Source organism: Heterodontus francisci, chromosome 12 (genome assembly GCF_036365525.1).
Source record: "Heterodontus francisci isolate sHetFra1 chromosome 12, sHetFra1.hap1, whole genome shotgun sequence".
NCBI classification, from domain to species: domain Eukaryota; kingdom Metazoa; phylum Chordata; class Chondrichthyes; order Heterodontiformes; family Heterodontidae; genus Heterodontus; species Heterodontus francisci.
Genome location: NC_090382.1, coordinates 12,427,910 through 12,450,363, shown reverse-complemented (window position 1 = coordinate 12,450,363; position 22,454 = coordinate 12,427,910). Strand labels below are relative to the sequence as shown.

Here is a 22,454-nt window from a genome sequence, read left to right as displayed (position 1 = left end):
GAGCAGTTTCCCCTCTCTCTGAATATTACTGTATCTGTGATCAGTTTCTGCTGTCTGAATATTACTGCATCTGTGAGCAGGTTCACCTCTCTCTGAATATTACTGTATCTGTGATCAGTTTCTGCTGTCTGAATATTACTGTATCTGTGAGCAGGTTCCCCTCTCTCTGAATGTTACTGTATCTGTGATCAGTTTCTGCTGTCTGAATATTACTGTATCTGTGAGCAGGTTCCCCTCTCTCTGAATATGACTGTATCTGTGATCAGTTTCTGCTGTCTGAATTTTACTGTGTCTGTGAGCAGATTCCCCTCTCTCTGAATATTACTGTATCTGTGATCAGTTTCTGCTGTCTGAATATTACTGTATCTGTGATCAGTTTCTGCTGTCTGAATATTACTGTATCTGTGAGCAGGTTCCCCTCTCTCTGAATATTACTGTGTCTGTGATCAGTTTCTGCTGTCTGAATATTACCGTACCAGTGAGCAGGTTCCCCTCTCTCTGAATATTACTGTATCTGTGATCAGTTTCTGCTGTCTGAATATTACTGTATCTGTGATCAGTTTCTGCTGTCTGAATATTACTGTATCTGTGAGCAGGTTCCCCACTCTCTGAATATTACTGTATCTGTGATCAGTTTCTTCTGTCTGAATATTACTGTATCTGTGATCAGTTTCTGCTGTCTGAATATGACTGTATCTGTGAGCAGGTAACCCTCTCTCTGAACATTACTGTATCTGTGATCAGTTTCTGCTGTCTGAATATGACTGTTTCTGTGAGCAGGTTCCCCTCTCTCTGAATATTACTGTATCTGTGATCAGTTTCTGCTGTCTGAATATGACTGCATCTGTGATCAGGTTCCCCTCTCTCTGAATATTACTGTATCTGTGATCAGTTTCTGCTGTCTGAATATTACTGTATCTGTGAGCAGGTTCCCCACTCTCTGAATATTACTGTATCTGTGATCAGTTTCTGCTGTCTGAATATGACTGTATCTGTGAGCAGGTTCCCCTCTCTCTGAATCTGACTGTATCTGTGATGAGTTTCTGCTGTCTGAATATGAATGTATCTGTGATCAGTTTCTGCTGTCTGAATATTACTGCATCTGTGAGCAGGTTCCCCTCTCTCTGAATATTACTGTATCTGTGATCATTTTCTGCTGTCTGAATATTACTGTATCAGTGAGCAGGTTCCCCTCTCTCTGAATATTACTGTATCTGTGATCAGTATCTGCTGTCTGAATATTACTGGATCTGTGAGCAGTTTCCCCTCTGAATATTACTGTATCTGTGAGCAGTTTCCCCTCTGAATTTTTCTGTATCTGTGAGCAGGTTCCGCTCTTGTTGAATATTACTGTATCTGTGATCAGTTTCTGCTGTCTGAATATGACTGCATCTGTGACCAGGTTCCCCTCTCTCTGAATCTTACTGTATCTGTGATCAGTTTCTGCTGTCTGAATATGAATGTATCTGTGATCAGTTTCTGCTGTCTGAATATTACTGCATCTGTGAGCAGGTTCCCCTCTCTCTGAATATTACTGTATCTGTGATCAGTTTCTGCTGTCTGAATATTACTGTATCAGTGAGCAGGTTCCCCTCTCTCTGAATATTACTGTATCTGTGATCAGTTTCTGCTGTCTGAATATTACTGGATCTGTGAGCAGTTTCCCCTCTGAATATTACTGTATCTGTGAGCAGTTTTCCCACTCTCTGAATATTACTGTATCTGTGATCAGTTTCTGCTGTCTGAATATTACTGTATCTGTGATCAGTTTCTGCTGTCTGAATATGACTGTATCTGTGAGCAGGTTCCCCTCTCTCTGAATCTGACTGTATCTGTGATGAGTTTCTGCTGTCTGAATATGAATGTATCTGTGATCAGTTTCTGCTGTCTGAATATTACTGCATCTGTGAGCAGGTTCCCCTCTCTCTGAATATTACTGTATCTGTGATCAGTTTCTGCTGTCTGAATATTACTGTATCAGTGAGCAGGTTCCCCTCTCTCTGAATATTACTGTATCTGTGATCAGTATCTGCTGTCTGAATATTACTGGATCTGTGAGCAGTTTCCCCTCTGAATATTACTGTATCTGTGAGCAGTTTCCCCTCTGAATTTTTCTGTATCTGTGAGCAGGTTCCGCTCTTGTTGAATATTACTGTATCTGTGATCAGTTTCTGCTGTCTGAATATGACTGCATCTGTGACCAGGTTCCCCTCTCTCTGAATCTTACTGTATCTGTGATCAGTTTCTGCTGTCTGAATATGAATGTATCTGTGATCAGTTTCTGCTGTCTGAATATTACTGCATCTGTGAGCAGGTTCCCCTCTCTCTGAATATTACTGTATCTGTGATCAGTTTCTGCTGTCTGAATATTACTGTATCAGTGAGCAGGTTCCCCTCTCTCTGAATATTACTGTATCTGTGATCAGTTTCTGCTGTCTGAATATTACTGGATCTGTGAGCAGTTTCCCCTCTGAATATTACTGTATCTGTGAGCAGTTTCCCCTCTGAATTTTTCTGTATCTGTGAGCAGTTTCCCCTCTCTCTGAATATTACTGTATCTGTGATCAGTTTCTGCTGTCTGAATATGACTGTATCTGTGATCAGTTTCTGCTGTCTGAATCTTACTGCATCTGTGAGCAGGTTCTCCTCTCTCTGAATATTACTGTATCTGTGATCAGTTTCTGCTGTCTGAATATGAATGTATCTGTGATCAGTTTCTGCTGTCTGAATATTACTGTATCAGTGAGCAGGTTCCCCTCTCTCTGAATATTACTGTATCTGTGATCAGTTTCTGCTGTCTGAATATTACTGGATCTGTGAGCAGTTTCTGCTGTCTGAATATTACTGTATCTGTGATCAGTTTCTGCTGTCTGAATATTATTGTATTAGTGAGCAGGTTCCCCTCTCTCTGAATATTACTGTATCTGTGATCAGTTTCTGCTGTCTGAATATTACTGTATCTGTGATCAGTTTCTGCTGTCTGAATATTACTGTATCTGTGAGCAGGTTCCCCTCTCTCTGAATATAACTGTATCTGTGATCAGTTTCTGCTGTCTGAATATTACTATATCTGTGATCAGTTTCTGCTGTCTGAATATTACTGTGTCAGTGAGCAGATTCCCCTCTCTCTGAATATTACTGTACTGTGATCAGTTTCTGCTGTCTGAATATTACTGTATCTATGAGCAGTTTCCCCTCTGAATATTACTGTATCTGTGATCAGTTTCTGCTGTCTGAATATTACTGTATCTGTGAGCAGTTTCCCCTCTGAATATTACTGTATCTGTGATCAGTTTCTGCTGTCTGAATATTACTGTATCTATGAGCAGTTTCCCCTCTGAATATTACTGTATCTGTGAGCAGTTTCCCCTCTGAATATTACTGTATCTGTGATCAGTTTCCCCTCTGAATATTACTGTATCAGTGATCAGTTTCTGCTGTCTGAATATTACTGTATCTGTGAGCAGTTTCTGCTGTCTGAATATTACTGTATCTGTGAGCAGTTTCCCCTCTGAATATTACTGTATCTGTGAGCAGTTTCCCCTCTGAATATTACTGTATCTGTGATCAGTTTCTGCTGTCTGAATATTACTGTATCTGTGATCAGTTTCTGCTGTCTGAATATTACTGTATCTATGAGCAGTTTCCCCTCTGAATATTACTGTATCTGTGATCAGTTTCTGCTGTCTGAATATTACTGTATCTATGAGCAGTTTCCCCTCTGAATATTACTGTATCTGTGATCAGTTTCTGCTGTCTGAATATTACTGTATCTGTGATCAGTTTCTGCTGTCTGAATATTACTGTATCTATGAGCAGTTTCCCCTCTGAATATTACTGGATCTGTGATCAGTTTCTGCTGTCTGAATATTACTGTATCTGTGATCAGTTTCTGCTGTCTGAATATTACTGTATCTATGAGCAGTTTCCCCTCTGAATATTACTGTATCTATGAGCAGTTTCCCCTCTGAATATTACTGTATCTGTGATCAGTTTCCCCTCTGAATATTACTGTATCTGTGATCAGTTTCCCCTCTGAATATTACTGTATCTATGAGCAGTTTCCCCTCTGAATATTACTGTATCTGTGATCAGTTTCCCCTCTGAATATTACTGTATCTGTGATCAGTTTGCACTCTGAACGTCCGAATTTTAAAATTCTCATCCTTGTTTTCAGATCCCTGCAATGCCCTTGCCCCTCCCTATCTCTGTCCTCTGCGTCAGCCCTACAAGCCTCCAAATATCTGCACTCCTTGAATAATGGCCTCTTGAGCACCTCATTTGTAATCAGTCTGCTGTTTGTAGCCCTGTGGTCTGGAATTCCTTCATAGAACCTCGCTGCCTCACTTCCTTACTTTAAGGTGCTCCCTCAGACCCACTGCTTCGACTAAGATTCTGTCCTCATCGCTTGGGCACCTTGATTTCAAATTGCTTGTAAATGATGCTGTGAAGTAGCTTGTATTAAAGGTGCTATATAAATTCAAGTTGTTCTTGTTATTACTGCATTGATGGAAAAATAAAACCTGTAATAGACCTGAACAACTGGAAACTTAGAGCAATCAGTTCTTAAAGGCCAGGTGTTGAATCACCGGTTCCCTCGCACACACTCACTTCTGACACTCCTTGAACAGCTCTTTGGATGCTCCATTTTGCAGCTCTTGTGAACAGTGACTCCTCAGGTTGGTGGGTACCTCTGAAATATAATCAGGGGACTAAAGAGAAAAAAAGACAAGCTCAGCATTATTGAACCTTTGTTTCAAACCTCCCTTTGGCATGAAAATGTGAGCCTCATCAATCTGCACCATCCTCAGCCCGGCTTGAGTGTCAGCCTGTTCTGTCTCATGATATGTATTGGTCCCAATCCCTTACTGTACTCAGAGCTCCAGGAGTCTATCACCATTTCACACAACCACATTGTTTGTTACATCTGTGTTTTCAAGGAGGTTTCGACCATTTCTCACACAGGGGAAAGAATGGAGGTAATGGAATACCTTGGGATTTAGGAACTTGTCCACCAGGCACTGACCACAATCCTTTCGCTTTTCATCTGGAGTTACCTCATAGTCTGCCTAAGGAGAAAGCACAGACATGCTGTCATTTGTTCGAGTCCAGTAGATATACGGAAAGGGTATGGTTGGATTGCACAAATACCAAGCAATTGCTGAGATTGCCAAGAGTTTTGCACATGCACAGAGTCCACAGCAAAGCTCAGGAAAACAACTAGGATTTACATAATAACGTTTCATGTAAGAAGATATCCCAAAGTGTTAATTGTATATGAATTGAGTTTAATTGTATGCAGGTAGTGGGTATTAACTGGTGAGTCACTTGTGCTCCTATAAATAGACATTGACTGAAACTGTAGTCGTTTGTTGCTTAGACAGTGTATACTTGTCATGTGTAACTCTATAAATAAATTGCTTATAAGAGTGGGTAAAGATTGGCTCCAGTTCTATCCTTCACCACCTGGCTTTCTGAGTATAACATTGGGAGCAGAGGATGGTTACCTAAAGATGAAGGTTGGAAGCTAAGAAAAACATTTTCAGTCAGAAAACTACATTCCTAGTAGCCAGTGAAAAATGGCAGAAAACAAGTGTAAATTTTTGGGGTATGATTACCCTCCAATATTCTTAAAGTCTGAATCATATGATCAGTGGAAGAATGATCTGGTTATGTCTTCTTCTTTGGCCTCCTTATCTCGAGAGACAATGGGTAAGCGCCTGGAGGTGGTCAGTGGTTTGTGAAGCAGCGCCTGGAGTGGCTATAAAGGCCAATTCTAGAGTGACAGGCTCTTCCACAGGTGCTGCAGAGAAATTTGTTTGTCAGGGCTGTTGCACAGTTGGCTCGCCCCTTGCGCCTCTGTCTTTTTCCCTGCCAACTACTAAGTCTCTTCGACTCGCCATATTTTAGCCCCGTCTTTATGGCTGCCCGCCAGCTCTGGCGAACGCTGGCAACTGACTCCCACAACTTGTGATCAATGTCACAGGATTTCATGTCGCGTTTGCAGACGTCTTTAAAGCGGAGACATGGACGGCCGGTGGGTCTGATACCAGTGGCGAGCGCGCTGTACAATGTGTCTTTGGGGATCCTGCCATCTTCCATGCGGCTCACATGGCCAAGCCATCTCAAGCGCCGCTGACTCAGTAGTGTGTACAAGCTGGGGATGTTGGCCGCCTTGAGGACTTCTGTGTTGGAGATACGGTCCTGCCATCTGATGCCAAGTATTCTCTGGAGGCAGCGAAGATGGAATGAATTGAGACGTCGCTCTTGGCTGACATACGTTGTCCAGGCCTCGCTGCCATACAGCAAGGTACTGAGGACACAGGCCTGATACACTCGGACTTTTGTGTTCCGTGTCAGTGCGCCATTTTCCCACACTCTCTTGGCCAGTCTGGACATAGCAGTGGAAGCCTTTCCCATGCGCTTGTCGATTTCTGCATCTAGAGACAGGTTACTGGTGATAGTTGAGACTAGGTAGGTGAACTCTTGAACCACTTCCAGAGCGTGGTCGCCAATATTGATGGATGGAGCATTTCTGACGTCCTGCCCCATGATGTTCGTTTTGTTGAGGCTGATGGTTAGGCCAAATTCATTGCAGGCAGCCGCAAACCTGTTGATGCGTCTCTGCAGACACTCTTCAGCGTGAGATGTTAAAGCAGCATCGTCAGCAAAGAGCAGTTCCCTGATGAGGACTTTCCGTACTTTGGACTTCGCTCTTAGACGGGCAAGGTTGAACAACCTGCCCCCTGATCTTGTGTGGAGGAAAATTCCTTCTTCAGAGGACTTGAACGCATGTGAAAGCAGCAGGGAGAAGAAAATCCCAAAAAGTGTGGGTGCGAGAACACAGCCCTGTTTCACGCCACTCAGGATAGGAAAGGGCTCTGATGAGGAGCCACCATATTGAATTGTGCCTTTCATGTTGTCATGGAATGAGGTGATAATACTTAGTAGCTTTGGTGGGCATCCAATCTTTTCTAGTAGTCTGAAGAGACCACGTCTGCTGACGAGGTCATAGGCTTTGGTGAGATCAATGAAAGCAATGTAGAGGGGCATCTGTTGTTCACGGCATTTCTCCTGTATCTGACGAAGGGAGAACAGCATGTCAACGGTCGATCTCTCTGCACGAAAGCCACACTGTGCCTCAGGGTAGACGCGCTCGGCCAGCTTCTGGAGCCTGTTCAGAGCGACTCGAGCAAAGACTTTCCCCACTATGCTGAGCAGGGACATTCCACGGTAGTTGTTGCAGTCACCGTGGTCACCTTTGTTTTTATAGACTGGTTATGTCCCTACCAAAGTGTTCTCACTTCCTACCAAAAGTAAAATGTGAAGTCAAGTATTTCGTGAGCTGGGTGCCTGTCAATTGGATAGTGATGAAGGGTTGGACTTTCTCTTCAAGTTCTTGAATGAAATTTACACAAAAGATGATCTGTTAAATGCCTATGAGTCTTGGTCAGACTTTGACAGATTTCAGAAAACAGATGGTCATTCCATGGAAGGTTATATCATGGACTTTAACCAGATTGTATAAAAGACTGAGATTGATGAAATTCAATGTGGTGATCCCTGGATCAGTGCTCGCAGTTAAATTGCTGGGTTGTGCCCAGGTGTCGCATATGGACAGGTTCCTGGTTCTAACTGATGTTTAGTTCTCGGAGAGGAAGACCCCTGTTGGATCAGATGTCTGCTGGCTTGGAAAAATTCCTGGGAAACAATCATTCCCTTCAGCCTTCATGGAACAAATTGGACATTCCACAGTGACACAAAGAATAGCAGACTCTACGATTGCCAGATTTTAAAATGGTCCAGATACTGGACGCAGGCATCAATACTGTGAAAGGATTAAAGACAGGCAGAATGATGATGAAAATACCTTCAGCAGACCAGGACTTTTACAACAGAAGACAGAATTAGAACAGCAATAGGTGAATGAATCCTGGGAATGCCCAAGAATAGGTGCTTCAGATATGACTCGAAGTATCATTATGCAGTGAACTGTGCATTGCAGAGGGGCAGAGATCTCGAAATAACACATGACACAGAATTCTGAGGCAGAAAAGGAAGATAATGATAAATCCAAATAAATTCTTTTGGTCAGTCCTGGACTGCTTGCTTTAGATTTGGTGATGGCAACATATTGAAGTCACTGAAGAGAATTGTAATTCCACATAAAACAGCTGGAGTAAGCCATTTTATAAGAACTGGTGTTTTCTCTAGTCAGATATCTATGCTGTTGAGTAATTCTTTTATGAACAAACACAAATGAAACTGGACAATACAACAATAATTTTTGGAAAGTCAGTGGATTTGCAGTTTGTCCAGTCAGGACATTATTGTATTCCCTTAACAAAACCTGATGTCTGAGAGTGTTGGACAAGTATTAATGGCATCAGCTAATAAACAGAGAGAGAGGAAAAGCAAATTGTCTTAAATTTACACAATTTGCTTAACCTACTTTTCAAAGGTTAAAAACCCTGCGACAAGATGCAGCTGTGGTTGATGAAAAATAAACAAGGTTAATAGAAGAGATTAGTGAGAAGTGTGAAATCTGTAAAAAGTATCGAAGGTGGTGCCATGGCCATTTGTAAGCCTTTCATTGTCACATGACCTTAACAAGGGCGGCACAGTGGCTAGCACCGCAGACCCTGCGTTCTCAATTCTCCAGCCAAGGAAACCTCTCAGTATCTACCCTATCAATTCCCTTTAGAATCTTGTATGTTTCATTGAGATCACTTCTCATTCTTTGAAACTCAAGAGTAAAGCCCCAATTTACTCAGCCTCTCATCATTGCTTCCTGGGATGAGAGGGTTGTCCAATCTAGTGAGCCTTCGCTGTATTGCCTCCAATGTAAGTATATCCATCATCAAATATGGAGACCAAAACTGCGCACAGCATCCAGGTGTGGTCTCACCAAAGCACTGTACAATTGTACCAAGATTTCCTTATTCTATACTCCAATCCCTTTGCAATAAAGGTCCACATGCCATTTGCCTTTGTAATTGCTTGCTAACTTTGTGTTCCTTGTACGGGTACACCCAAGTCCCTCTGAACATCAATTAGGAGTTTAAATAGTTGTTTGGTAATACAGAACTTGAGAATTGCTGAAAATAGAGACGTCGTCGAAACTTTTCATCTTGCACTCATCATGACAATCACAAGAATAACCAATGTAAGGGAAAACAACAACTTACACTGCATGAGAAGAGTGCTGATTGGTTAGCAAGGTACAGGCTGTACCCAACCTGCCCATTCTTGCAAAACTCAAAACACAGTGTCCAACATTAGATGTGATTCCGCGATTGGACAACATTTGCTAAATAATCCACAGTGTGCTAAGAATTATGCTGACAACCAATTTAAGATTGTCAGTCAGGCTTGTAGTGTGGCACATTTGCGCGTACTGGAAGCTACATATATTAATACACAGGGCCCTGTTCTCTGCTGACAGAAAGAACATGTACAAACATTGCGCCTATTTCAGCTGAACAAAATTAATGACAGCCATTCGCTGGTTCATTCCTCAGGGCAATGCCTTGACCAATTAGAGTCAAGCTGCTGGTTTAAATTTCAAACAAAGCTTGGCAGTTAACTGCCAGTAACCGTAAACTGGTGCATTCGCCAAGGCAATGCCTCATCCAATCAAAGTTCACGTGCCAACCAATCAGTACTATCTTTTTAAGCAGTATAAGTTTTTGTTTTCCCTTACATTAGTTATTCTTGTGTGTTGTCCCGATGAATGCAAGATGAAAAGCTTCAATCCTCTGGGATAGAGAATTCCAAAGATTAACAACCCTCTGAGTGAAGTAATTTCTCCTCATCTCAGTCCTGAATGATTGGCCCCTTATCCCGAGACTGTGCCCCCGCGTTCTTGATTCCCCGAGCAGCGGAAACAATCTCTCAGCTTCTACTCTATCAAGCCCTTTCAGAATCTTGCAGTAGTCCCGACAGACATAAAAGGGCAAATAGAGGCCTGAGCTTATATAGATTAGACAATGAAATAAAGGTCACGGAACAGTCTCAGAACAGAACTGGAAGCAGAGGTGCTCATGATCGTGAAGTTTTGGTGGCTGCCAATAAACTGAAGGATAAAATAATGAGGCAAAAGAAAGGGAATTGGAGAGTTGAAGAGTTTGGAGTTTATTCTGAGGTACCAGATAAGGGGAAACCAGCTTTGTCATATAGATGGATTTGTACTGAAAAGGTTCTTGCAGATGGGATGAATCAGACTAAAGTGAGGCTAGTTGTCTGGGTTTTGAGGAGTGACTGGGGAAGACTGATGTTAGAGTGGACTCTCCCACAGCTGAGAAAGTAATCTTGAAAATCCTTTTTGTTCTTTGGGCCATATATTCCTGGGAGTGTAGATCAATCAACATAAAAGCTGTGTTTCTGCAGGGTGATACTTTTCAGACAGAAGTCTTTCTGAAACTCCCCAAAGAGGCAGCAGATGTACAAGGAAAACTAAACAATTGTATCTATGGCCTGAATGATACTTCTAGGGTGATGTTTTCTGGTTAGATCTCTTTTACTGAAAATAGGTTGTGTTCAATTAAAAGCAGATCCTGCAGTACTTGATTGTATCATACAGGAAAACTTTCAGGTATCTTCATGATGCATGTTGATGATTTCTTATGGAGTGGCACTGTGGATTTTGAAAAATGTGTTCATAGTAGGATGAGAGTAGAATGTGAAATTGGGAGTCAATGGGAACTTCAGGATACTCAGGTGTCTTGGGGAAGCATGTGTGTAGGAATTATCTCTCGCTGCTTGAGCTCGAGCTCAGGATTTGAGCATCAGGCAGGATGAGAGTTTCCTGGATCGTATGTTCCAGGAGGAGGTCACCCACAGGCAGCAAGACTTCAGGATAGTAGATGAGTTGCTATCTGGAAGAGTAAGAAGAGGCAGCAGGTGCAGGAGTCTTTGGGGTGTGTGCCACTCTCAACCAGTACTCAGCATTGGAGACTGCTGGGAGTGACGACACCTTGAAAGAGTGCAGTCCAGACCATGGCACCAATGGGCAAGGGACAGCAGGAGTAGAATGCACTCACTGTAGGAGATTCCATCGTTTAGGGGAAAGATAGGCATTTCTGTAACTGGCATTGTGAGTCTCACATGGTGTGTTGCCTTCCTGGTGCCAGGGTAAAGGACATCATGGAGAGGGAAGGGAGCAAGCTACAAGTTGTGGTACACGTTGGTACCAATGACACAGTAAGGGCAGGTATTGAGGTTTTCAGGAGCTGGGCAGGAAGTTAAAGGGTAGGACATTGAGGGTAGTAATCTCTGGAACACCCAGGTCTCGTTGCATAATCCCCTCTCTCAGTTTATAGCCATTCAGATAATAATCTGCCTACCTGTTTTTGCTACCAAAGTGGATAACCTCACATTTATTCACGTTATACTGCATCTGCCATGCATTTGCCCACTCACTTAACTTGTCCAAATCACCCTGAAGCCTCTCTGCATCCTCCTCACAACTCACCCTCCCACCCAGGTTTGTGTCATTTGCAAATTTGGAGATATTACATTTAGTTCCCTCATCTAAATCATGAATATATATTGTGAATAGCTGGGGTCCTAGCACCGATCCCTGCGGTTACCCCACTAGTTACTGCCTGCCATTCGGAAAAAGACCCATTTATTCCTACTCTTTGTTTCCTGTCTGCCAACCAATTTTTTATCCATCGCAATACACTACCCCCAATCCCATGCACTTTAACTTTACACACTAATCTCTTAGGTGGGACTTTGTCGAAAGCCTTCTGAAAGTCCAAATAAACCACATCCACTGGCTCCCCCTCATCAACTCTACTAGTTACATCCTCGAAGAATTCTAGATTTGTCAAGCATGATTTCCCTTTCGTAAATCCATGCTGACTCTGTCCGATTCTACCACTGTTCTCCAAGTGCTCTGCTATAAAATCTTTGATAATGGACTCTAGAACATTCCGCACTACCGACACCAGGCTGACTGGTCTATAATTCCCTGCTTTCTCTCTACCTCCCTTTTTAAATAGTGGGGTTACATTAGCTACCCTCCAATCTGTAGGAACTGTTCCAGAGTCTATAGAATCTTGGAAGATGACCACCAATGAATCCACCATTTCTAAGGCCACTTCCTTAAGTACTCTGGGATGCATACCATCAGGCCCTGGGGATTTATCGGCCTTCAATCCCATCAATTTCCCCAACACCATTTCTCTACTAATACTGATTTCCTTCAGTTCCTCTCTCTCACTAAGCCCTGTGTTCCCCAACATTTCTGGTATGATATTTGTGTCCTCCTTTGTGAAGGAAGAACCAAAATATGCATTTAGTTGGTCAGCCATTTCTTTGTTCCCCATAATAAATTCGCATTTCTGACTGTAAGGGATCTACATTTGTCTTCACCAATCTTTTTCTCTTCACATATCTATAGAAACTTTTACAGTCAGTTTTTATGTTCCCCGCAAGCTTACTCTCGTACTCTATTTTCCCTATTAATCAATCCCTTGGTCCTCCCTTGCTGAATTCTAAACTGCTCCCACTCCTCAGGTCTGTTGTTTTTTCTGGCAAATTTGTATGCCTCTTCCTTGGATCCAACGTTATCTCTAATTTCCCTTGTAAGCCATGGTTTAGCTACCTTTCCCGTTTGCACAGTGGCACAGTGGTTAACACCGCAGCCTCACAGCTCCAGCGACCTAGGTTCAATTCTGGGTACTGCCTGTGTGGAGTTTGCAAGTTCTCCCTGTGTCTGCGTGAGTTTTCTCCGGGTGCTCCTGTTTCCTCCCACAAGCCAAAAGACTTGCAAGTTGGTAGGTAAATTGGCCATTATAAATTTCCCCTAGTATAGGTAGGTGGTAGGGAAATATAGGGACAGATGGGGATGTGGTAGGAATATGGGATTAGTGTAGGATTAGTATAAATGGGTGGTTGATGGTCGGCACAGACTCGGTGGGCCGAAGGGCCTGTTTCAGTGCTGTATCTCTAAATACTTTTGCACCAGACAGGAATAAACAATTGTTTCAGTTCATCCATGTGCTCGTTGTATGTTTGCCATTGCCTATCCACCGTCATCCCTTTAAGTAACGTTTCCCAATCCATCATAGCCAACTCGCGCTTCATACCTTTGTAGTTTCCTTTATTAAGATTCAGGACCCTAGTCTCAGAATCAACTACATCATTCTCCATCTTGATGAAGAATTCTATCATATTATGGTCGCTCATCCCCATGGGGTCACACACAACTAGACTGTCAATTATTCCTCTCTCAGTCTGGGATGGTCTGTTCTCTAGTTGGTTCCTCAATGTATTGGTCCAGAAAACCATCCCGTATACACTCCATGAATTCCTCCTCTATGGTATTGTGACTAATTTGATTTGCCCAATCTGTATGCAGATTAAAGTCACCCATAATTACAGACGTTCCTTTATTGCATGCGTCTCTAATTTCCTGTTACATGCCATTCCCAACATCACCACTACAGTTTGGGGGTCTATATACAACTCCACTAACGTTTTTTTCCCCTTAGTGTTCCTCAGCTCTACCCATACAGATTCCATATCCTTCCTCACTATTGAATTAATTTCCTCTTTAAACAGCAATGGAACTCCACCGCCTTGTACTTTTTGCCTGTCCTTCCTAAATACTGAATATCCATGGATGTTCATTTCCCATCACTGGTCACCCTGCAATCCTGAGTAATCCTGAGATCACTACCTTTGCGGTCCTACTTCTCAACTTACTTCCTAACTCCCTATATTCTGCTTTTAGGACCTCATCCTTTTTTTTTTAAACCTATGTTGTTTGTACCAATGTGTACCACGACCACTGGCTGTTCACCCTCTCCCTTCAGAGTGTCCTGTAATTGCTCTGAAACATCCTTGACCTTTGGACCCTTGATCTTTGACATCTTTGGGGTCACCTTGATTTTGCTGCCAATATTCTTTCATGCCCTCTCTTTGCTTTCCTCATTTCCTTTTCGATTTTACCCCTCCATTTTCTACACTCATCTCGGCTTTCTGTCGTATTGAGTTCTCAGTGTCGGACATTTTCTGCCTTATCGTACCCTGCAGAGTCCTTGATATCCACAGGGCTCTACATTTGGCCGTCTCACCCTTTTTCTTTGTGGGAACATGTTTACTCTGAACCCCTTGAATCTCCCCTTTGAATGCCTCCCACTGTTCTGACACTGATTTATCTTCATATAGCTGTTTCGAGTCCATTTTCACCAAATCACTCCTCAATTTAGTAAAAGTGGCCTTGCCCCAATTGAGAACTCCAACTCCTGTTCTATCCTTGTCCTTTCCATAATTATGATAAAACTGACTGAATTATGATCACTATTACCAAAATGCTCTCCCCACAGCCACTCCTTCCACCTGCCCATCTTCATTTCCTAAAAATAACTAAATCTGCACCATCCCTTGTTGGACTTGCTACATACTGGGCAAAAGAGTTCCCCTGAATGCACCTCAAGAATTCTGCTCCCTCAATTCCTTTCACACTGAAACTATCCCAGTGAATATTGGGGTAGTTAAAATCCCCGACTATTACTGCCCTATTGTATTATACTGCTATTATATGATGAAACAAAAAAGAGGGTATTTGATGCATATCAGGTGGATCTTCAAGTGAGAATCAGGTCAAATACAAGAAGTTGCGAGGGGCAGTGAAGAGGAAAATAAGACTGGCAAAGAGAGAATATGAGAATAGAATGGGAGTCAACATAAAAGGGAATCCAAAGAGTAAATAGTAAGCGGGTAGTAAGAGGTGAGGGTGGGGACTATTAGGGACAAAGAGCGTGATATATGCTTAGAGGCACAGGGCAAGACTGGAATACTTAATGAGTGCTTTGTATCAGTGTTTACTAAGGAAGAGGGAGGGAGGGAGGGACAGGCGGGTAGAGGGAGGGAGGGAGGGACAGGCGGGTGGAGGGAGGGAGGGACAGGCGGGTGGAGGGAGGGAGGGACAGGCGGGTGGAGGGAGGGAGGGACGGGGATTGAGCTGAAGCTGGGGGCCCGTGTGTCTGTGAGGGTCAGGTAAACACTTTGTCTCCAGTGTGCAGCAGTCGGGGTGGTTGAACCTGTGTACTCTGAGGTCCTGGTTACTGCCGCTGGGAGCTTGGGACCTGTCCTTCAATACATTGTCAGAATGCATCATTAATAATAACCTGGCCTCTATATACAGCACCTTGCCACACTGAAATGTCTGGAGCTTTCTAGAAACAGGTCTTGGGGTGATTGATGTAAAATTCCTCCACTCCCCACCCTCCACTCCATGCCCTCTTTGGTTTCTCAGGTTTCAGCGTTGCATTGCTATCATGTGGCCCTGATGACGATAAAGCCTCTCTTGGCCTGGCCTGGCCTGGCCTGGGACCCAGTAGCTGCAGACCCGAGTTCTACATCCAGTGCCTTTAGCAGAAGCTTCAATAGCCTCTGAGGAAAAAAAAGTAACGTTGAATCCCTCTGCCTCACATGGGGCTATGACCAGACCCGGATAACAGGAAGTTTTTTTTAAAGTTTTTATAAAGCTTATTCAGATGCAGTAATATATGTTAGATATTAAATAAACCAGTAATGAGGTTTACAAACCAACAGTCAATTTATATATCGGTTTACATTTGAAACCAAAATCCACTTATAATTTTCCTCCCAAATTTCTTGATTTTTAATCTGTCTCTTCATTTATGAGACTGTGTGATTGGCACATCTGACATCTGGACTATGGTGGCCAAATGGCCTGCTTCTGTGATCGAATGTCCAGCGAGGCCATATGGGTAGAAATTAGAAATAAGAAAGGGGTGATCACTTTGATGGGATTATACTATAGGCCCCCCAATAGACAGAGGGAAGTGGAGGAGCATATATGTAGGGAAATCACAGATAGGTGTAGGAATTATAGTGTTGTAATAGTAGGTGATTTTAACTTGCCTAATACTGACTGGGACTGCCTTAGTGCTAAGGGATCAGATGGGGAAGAATTTCTTAAGTGAGTCCAGGATAGTTTTCTGAAGCAGTATGTGGATGGTCCTACTAGAGAAGGGGCGACACTCGACCTCCTCTTCGGAAATGAGGATGGGCAGGTGGTTGATGCGTCAGTGGGGAAGCACTTTGGGACCAGTGACCATAACCAGTGACCATATGAGCGGCACAGTGGCGCAGTGGTTAACACCGCAGCCTCACAGCTCCAGCGACCCGGGTTCAATTCTGGGTACTGCCTGTGTGGAGTTTGCAAGTTCTCCCTGTGTTTGCGTGGGTTTCCTCCGGGTGCTCCGGTTTCCTCCCACATGCCAAAGACTTGCAGGTTGATAGGTAAATTGGCCATTAGCAATTGCCCCTAGTATAGGTACGTGGTGGGGAAATATAGGGACAGGTGGGGATGTGGTAGGAATATGGAATTAGTGTAGGATTAGTATAAATGGGTGGTTGATAGTTGGCACAGACTCGGTGGGCCGATGGGCCTGTTTCAGTGCTGTATCTCTAAACTAAAACATATCTCAATTAGCTTCAAGATAGTTATGGAAAAGGATAGGACTGGTCCTCAGGTTGAAGTCCTAAATTGGGGCAAGGCTAATTTCGATGGCATCAGACAGGAACTCTCAAAAGTTGAATGGGAGAGGCTGTTTACAGGTAAACGAACGTCTGGCTTTAAAAGTGAGATAGGAAGAGTGCAGGGCCGGCATGTTGCTGTTAGATGGAAGGGCAAGGCTGGCAAGTTTAGAGAACCTTGGTTGATCAGGGATATTGAGGGTCTGGTTAGGACAAAGAAGGAGGCATATGTCGGGTATAGGCAGCTGGGATCAAGCGAGTCCCTCGAGGAGTATAGGGGATGTAGGACTACACTTAAGAAGGAAATTAGGAGGGTGCAAAGGGGTCTTGAGATTTCCCTGGCAGATAAGATAAAGGAGAATCCTAAAAGATTCTATAAGTATATTAAGAGTAAAAGGGTAGCTAGGGAGAGAGTAGGTCCCCTTCAGGATCAGTGTGGTAATCTATGTGTGGAGCCACGGGAAATGGGAGCGGTCTTAAATGAATATTTCTCATCCGTATTTACCATGGAGAAGGTCATGGAAGCTAGTGAGTTCAAGGGAGGGAACACCGATATCCTGGAGCATATCAATATTACAAAGGAGGTGGTGTTGAAAGTTTTGAAGCGCATTAAGGTGGATAAATCCCCAGGGCCTGACCAGGTGTATCCTAGAATGCTATGGGAAGCAAGGGAGGAGATTGTTGGGGCCCTGGCAGAGATTTTTGTATCATCGTTACCCACAGGTGAGGTACGGAAGACTGGAGGATAGCTAATGTTGTGCCTTTATTTAAGAAGGGCAGCAGGGATATGCCAGGGAACTACAGGCCGGTGAGCCTTACATCAGTGGTGGGAAAGTTACTGGAAGGGATTCTGAGACAGAGGATTTATATGCATTTGGAAAGGCAGGGTCTGATTAAGGATAGTCAGCATGGCTTTGTGCGTGGGAAATCATGTCTCACAAATTTGATTGAGTTTTTCGAGGAGGTGACCAAGAGGATTGACGAGGGCAGGGCGATGGACGTTGTCTACATGGACTTTAGCAAGGCCTTTGACAAGGTCCCAAATGGTAGGCTGGTCCAGAAGGTTAGAACACATGGGATCCAGGGTGAGCTAGCAAATTGGATACAAAATTGGCTTGGTGATAGGAGGCAGAGGGTGGTAGTGGAGGGTTGTTTTTCAGATTGGAGGCCGATGACCAGTGATGTGCCGCAGGGATCGGTGCTGGGCCCTCTGTTGTTTGTCATATTTATTAATGACTTGGACGTGAATGTAAGGGGCATGATTAGTAAGTTTGCAGATGACACCAAAATTGGTGGTATAGTGGACAGTGAAGAAGGTTGTCTAAGGTTACAACAGGATATAGATCAACTGGGAAAGTGGGCAAGGGATTGGCAAATGGAATTTAATGCAGACAAGTGTGAAGTGATGCATTTTGGGAAGTTAAACCAGGGCAGGACATATACAGTGAAAGGCAGGGTCCTGGGGAGTGTTGTTGAGCAGAGACACCTTGGGGTGCAAGTACATAGTTCCCTGAAAGTGGCAACACAGGTAGACAGGGTGGTGAAGGAGGCGTATGGCATGCTTGCCTTCTTCGGCCGAGGCATTGAGTATAAGAGTTGGGACATCATGTTACAGTTGTACATAACGTTGGTTAGGCCGCATTTGGAGCACTGTGTGCAGTTCTGGTCGCCGCACTACAGGAAAGATGTGATTAAGCTAGAGAGGGTGCAGAAAATATTCACAACGATGTTGCCTGGTTTGGAGGGCTTGAGTTATAAAGAGAGATTAGATAAGCTGGGTCTGTTTTCCCTGGAGCGAAGGAGGCTGAGAGGGGACATGATAGAGGTATATAAAATTATGAGAGGCATAGATAGGATAGATAGGCAGAGTCTGTTTCCCATGGTAGGAGTGACTAAAACTAGAGGGCATAGATTTAAGGTGAGAGGGAGGAGGTTTAAAGGGGATCAAAGGGGTAAATTTTTCACACAAAGAATGGTGGGTATCTGGAATGAGCTGCCCGAGGAGGTGGTGGAGGCAGGAACAGTAGCAACATTTAGATTTAGAGATACAGCACTGAAACAGGCCCTTCGGCCCACCGAGTCTGTGCCGACCATTAACCACCCATTTATACTAATCCTACACTAATCCCATATTCCTACCACATCCCCACCTGTCCCTATATTTCCCTACCACCTACCTATACTAGTGACAATTTATAACGGCCAATTTACCTATCAACCTGCAAGTCTTTTGGCTGTGGGTGGAAACCGGAGCACCCGGAGGAAACCCACGCAGACACAGGGAGAACTTGCAAACTCCACACAGGCAGTACCCAGAATTGAACCCGGTTCGCTGGAGCTGTGAGGCAGTGGTGCTAACCACTGCGCCACTGTGTAGATGGTGGACGGGCTTTGGGGTCTCAGGTTGGTTACTGAGACAGTGCTATCAAGAGGCATCTGGACAGGTACTTGAATGAACAAGGCATAGAGGGATATGGAATTAATGCAGGCAGGTGGGATTAGTATAGATAGGCATTATGGTTGGCATGGACGCGGTGGGCCGAAGGGCCTGTTTCTATGCTGTATGACTCTATGACTCTAATGTACATGTTTTTATTGAAGAATATCATTTGTTCAGTGTCAGGACAGGCTGTACAATGTGAGAGAGACAGAAGGGCCTGAGTGCAGGTCTGCAGTTGGCCTCAGCCCAACGAGCTCTCAGGAGACCTAAGAGGGAAGGAAAGAAACAGTCAGGGGTTCCTGTTCCTGATCACACCCCTCCTTGTGTGGGTCTGATGTCAGGGCTGCCTGCCAGTAAACTAAACAGACTGCTTCCACTCAATACGATGCCTTCCACAGTGCAATAGTCACATGGGAACTGGTGATTAGGCGCAGCTGCAAGGAGCCAGGTTATCGGGGAGAATGGGGACATCACCATCTGGTGAGAAAAGAAAGTGCAGACTTAACAAGATTTGGAAGGTTGTCTTTTCATGCACACAGACACTTACCACTGCATCCAAAAACTTCATACAGCGACACAGTTCTGGTCGAGTCTCACAGAACTGGCGAAACAGCAGCCTCCCAATAGGTTGCTCATCACACAGGCTCTTATAATCCTTCTCTGCAAAGAAAATGAAAAAGTCAAGATTACAGTAATTCGTGCAACTCCATTGAACATCACAAATCTATGGTTCGTTAATTAGTTAATAACATAAATGAATCAATCAGAACAAGGTCCACAGGGACCAATACACCAACAACAATCAGTCTCTGTATCACTGCACCAGACATATTGCACACCAGTCGACCGGAAATACAGCACACCAGGGCTTTAAAAAAAAATTCAGTCACAGAATATGGGCGTCACTGGCCAGGCCAGCATTTATTGCCCATCCCTAACTGCCCTTCAGAAGGTGGTGGTGAGCTGCCTTCGTGAACCGCTGCAGTCCATGTGGGGTAGGTACACCCACAGTGCTGTTAGGAAGGGAGATCCAGGATTTTGACCCAGTGACAGTGAAGGAATAGTGATATAGTTCCAAGTCAGGATGGTGTGTGACTTGGAGGGGAACTTGCAGGTGGTGGTGTTCCCATGCGTCTGCTGCCCTTGTCCTTCTAGTTGGTAGAGGTTGTGGGTTTGGAAGGTGCTGTCTAAGGAGCCTTGATGCGTTGCTGCAGTGCATCTTGTTGATGGTACACACTGCTGTCACTGTGTGTCGGTGATGGAGGGAGTGAATATTTGTAGATGGGGTGCCAATCGCCAATCAAGTGGGCTACTTTGTCCTGGATGGTGTTGAGCTTCTTGAGTGTTGTTGGAGCTGCACCCATCCAGGCAAGTGATGAGTATTCCATCACACTCCTGATTGTGTCTTGTAGATGGTGGACGGGCTTTGGGGTCTCAGGTTGGTTACTGAGACAGTGCTATCAAATGGCACTAACTCAGCAATAACCTGTTCACCGATGCTCAGTTTGGGTTCAGCCAGGGCCACTCAGCTCCTGACCTCATTACACCCATGGTCCAAACATGGAGAGGAGAGCTGAATTCGAGCAGCAGGTCGAGAGTGACTGCACTTGACGGCAAGACAGCATTTGAAGAGGATGTCATCAATTTTACTCGGGCTCCTTGAGGTCAATGGGAATCAGGGGATGGTTGGAGTCATACCTAGCGCAAAGGAAGATGGTTGTGGTTGTTGGAGGTCAATCATCTCAGCTCCAGGACATCACTGCAGGAGTTCCTCAGGGTAGTGTCCTCGGCCCAACCATCTTCAACATCCTTCAATCATTAGGTCAGAAGTGGGGATGTTTGCTGATTGCACAATGTCCAGCATCATTCACAACGCCTCAGATACTGAAGCAGTCCGTGTCCATATGTAGCAAGACCTGGACAATATCCAGGCTTGGGCAGATAAATATCGAGTTACAGTTGTACCACACAAGTGCCAGGCAATGGTGATCGCCAACAAGAGAGAATCTAACCATCTCCCCTTGTCATTCAACAGTATTACTATCGCTGAATCCTCCACTAACATCATCTTGGGGGTTACTATTGACTGGAAGCAGGTCAGAGGCTGCAAACTCTGCAGAAATAGGAGGAGTAGACCATTCAGCACCTCAAGGCTGCTCTGGCATTCAATATAATCATGGCTGATCCTCAGCCTCAGCTCCACTTTCTCGCCCACTCCCCATATCCCTGAGACACCAAAAATATGTCTATCCCAGCCTTAAATATACTTAACGATGGAGCATCCACAACCCACTGGGATAGAAACTTCCAAAGTTTCATAACCCTTTGAGAGAAGAAATTTCTCCGCATCTCAGTCCTGAATGATCGGCCCCTTATCCTGAGATTATGCCCATGGTCTAGATTCCCAGCCAGGGGAAACAATCTCAGTGTCTACCCTATCCAGCCCCTTCAGATCAAATCACCTCTCATTCTTTTAAACTCCTTAGAACATTGGCCCTGATCATTCAGCCTCTCGTCAGACTATCTTCTCATTCCAGAAACTAATCTAGTGAACCTTTGCTGTACTGCATTCAATGCAAGTATATACTTCCTTAAATATGGAGACAAAAACTTTGCAGTTAATGTAGGTCAGGGAACACTGGGGTGATAGAGGAACAGGAGTTGGTGTGAGTTAATGTCGGTCAAGGAGCACTGCGGTGATAGGGGAACAGGAGTTGATGTGAGTTAATGTAGGTCAGGGAACACTGGGGTGATAGGGGAACAGGAGTTGATGTGAGTTAATGTAGGTCACAATGTACTCACAAAAATCAGGTGTGGTCTCACCAAAACCCTGTACAATTGCAGTAAGACTTCCTTATTCTATACTCCAATCACCTTGCAATAAAGGCCAACGTGCCATTTGCCTTCCTAATTGCTTGTCGTACCTGCATGCTAACTTTGTGTTTCTTGTACGAGTATACCCAAGTCTCTCTGAACATCAATATTTATAACTTTCATGCCTTTTAAAAAATATTCTGCTTTTCTATTCTTACTACCAAAGTAAATAATCTCATACTTCCCCACATTATACTCCATCTGCCACCTTTTTTGCCCACATACATAACCTGTCTATATCTCTTTGCGTCCTCCTCACAGCTTGCATTCCCACCTAAGGTTTTTCACTCTTGTTGGTTCCCTCACCCACTGCCGCAGGCTCAGTCTGGCAGATATATCCTTCAGGGCTCACTACCCAGCCACTCTTGGTGATGGACATCGAAGTCCCCCACCCAGAGTACATTCTGCACCCTTACTACCCTCAGTGCTTCCATTTGGCGATCAACATGGAGGAGTACTGATTCATCCGCTGAGGGAGGGCGGTAGGTGGTAATCAGCAGGTTTCCTAGCCCATGAGACATGATGCCATGAGACTTCATGGGGTCTGGAGTCAATGTTGAGGACTGCCAGGGCGACCCCCTCCGACTGTATACCACTGTGCTGCCGCCACCTCTGCTGG

At 44.3% G+C, this 22,454-nt stretch overlaps 1 protein-coding gene across 1 annotated transcript in view; it reads right to left on the bottom strand.

The window, feature by feature from the left end:
• The window catches only part of LOC137375758 (G protein-coupled receptor kinase 6-like), a 157,256-nt gene extending 137,641 nt beyond the window's left edge, over positions 1 to 19,615 (bottom strand). The window contains exons 1-3 of the mRNA XM_068043146.1: positions 19,509 to 19,615; positions 4,992 to 5,069; positions 4,612 to 4,712 (exon numbers count right to left, since the gene is read on the bottom strand). Coding sequence (XP_067899247.1) covers positions 4,612 to 4,712; positions 4,992 to 5,069; positions 19,509 to 19,529 — 200 coding nt within the window. The 5' untranslated portion in view covers positions 19,530 to 19,615. The remainder of the gene's footprint in view (positions 1 to 4,611; positions 4,713 to 4,991; positions 5,070 to 19,508) is intronic.
• Positions 19,616 to 22,454: the final 2,839 nt, after the last annotated feature.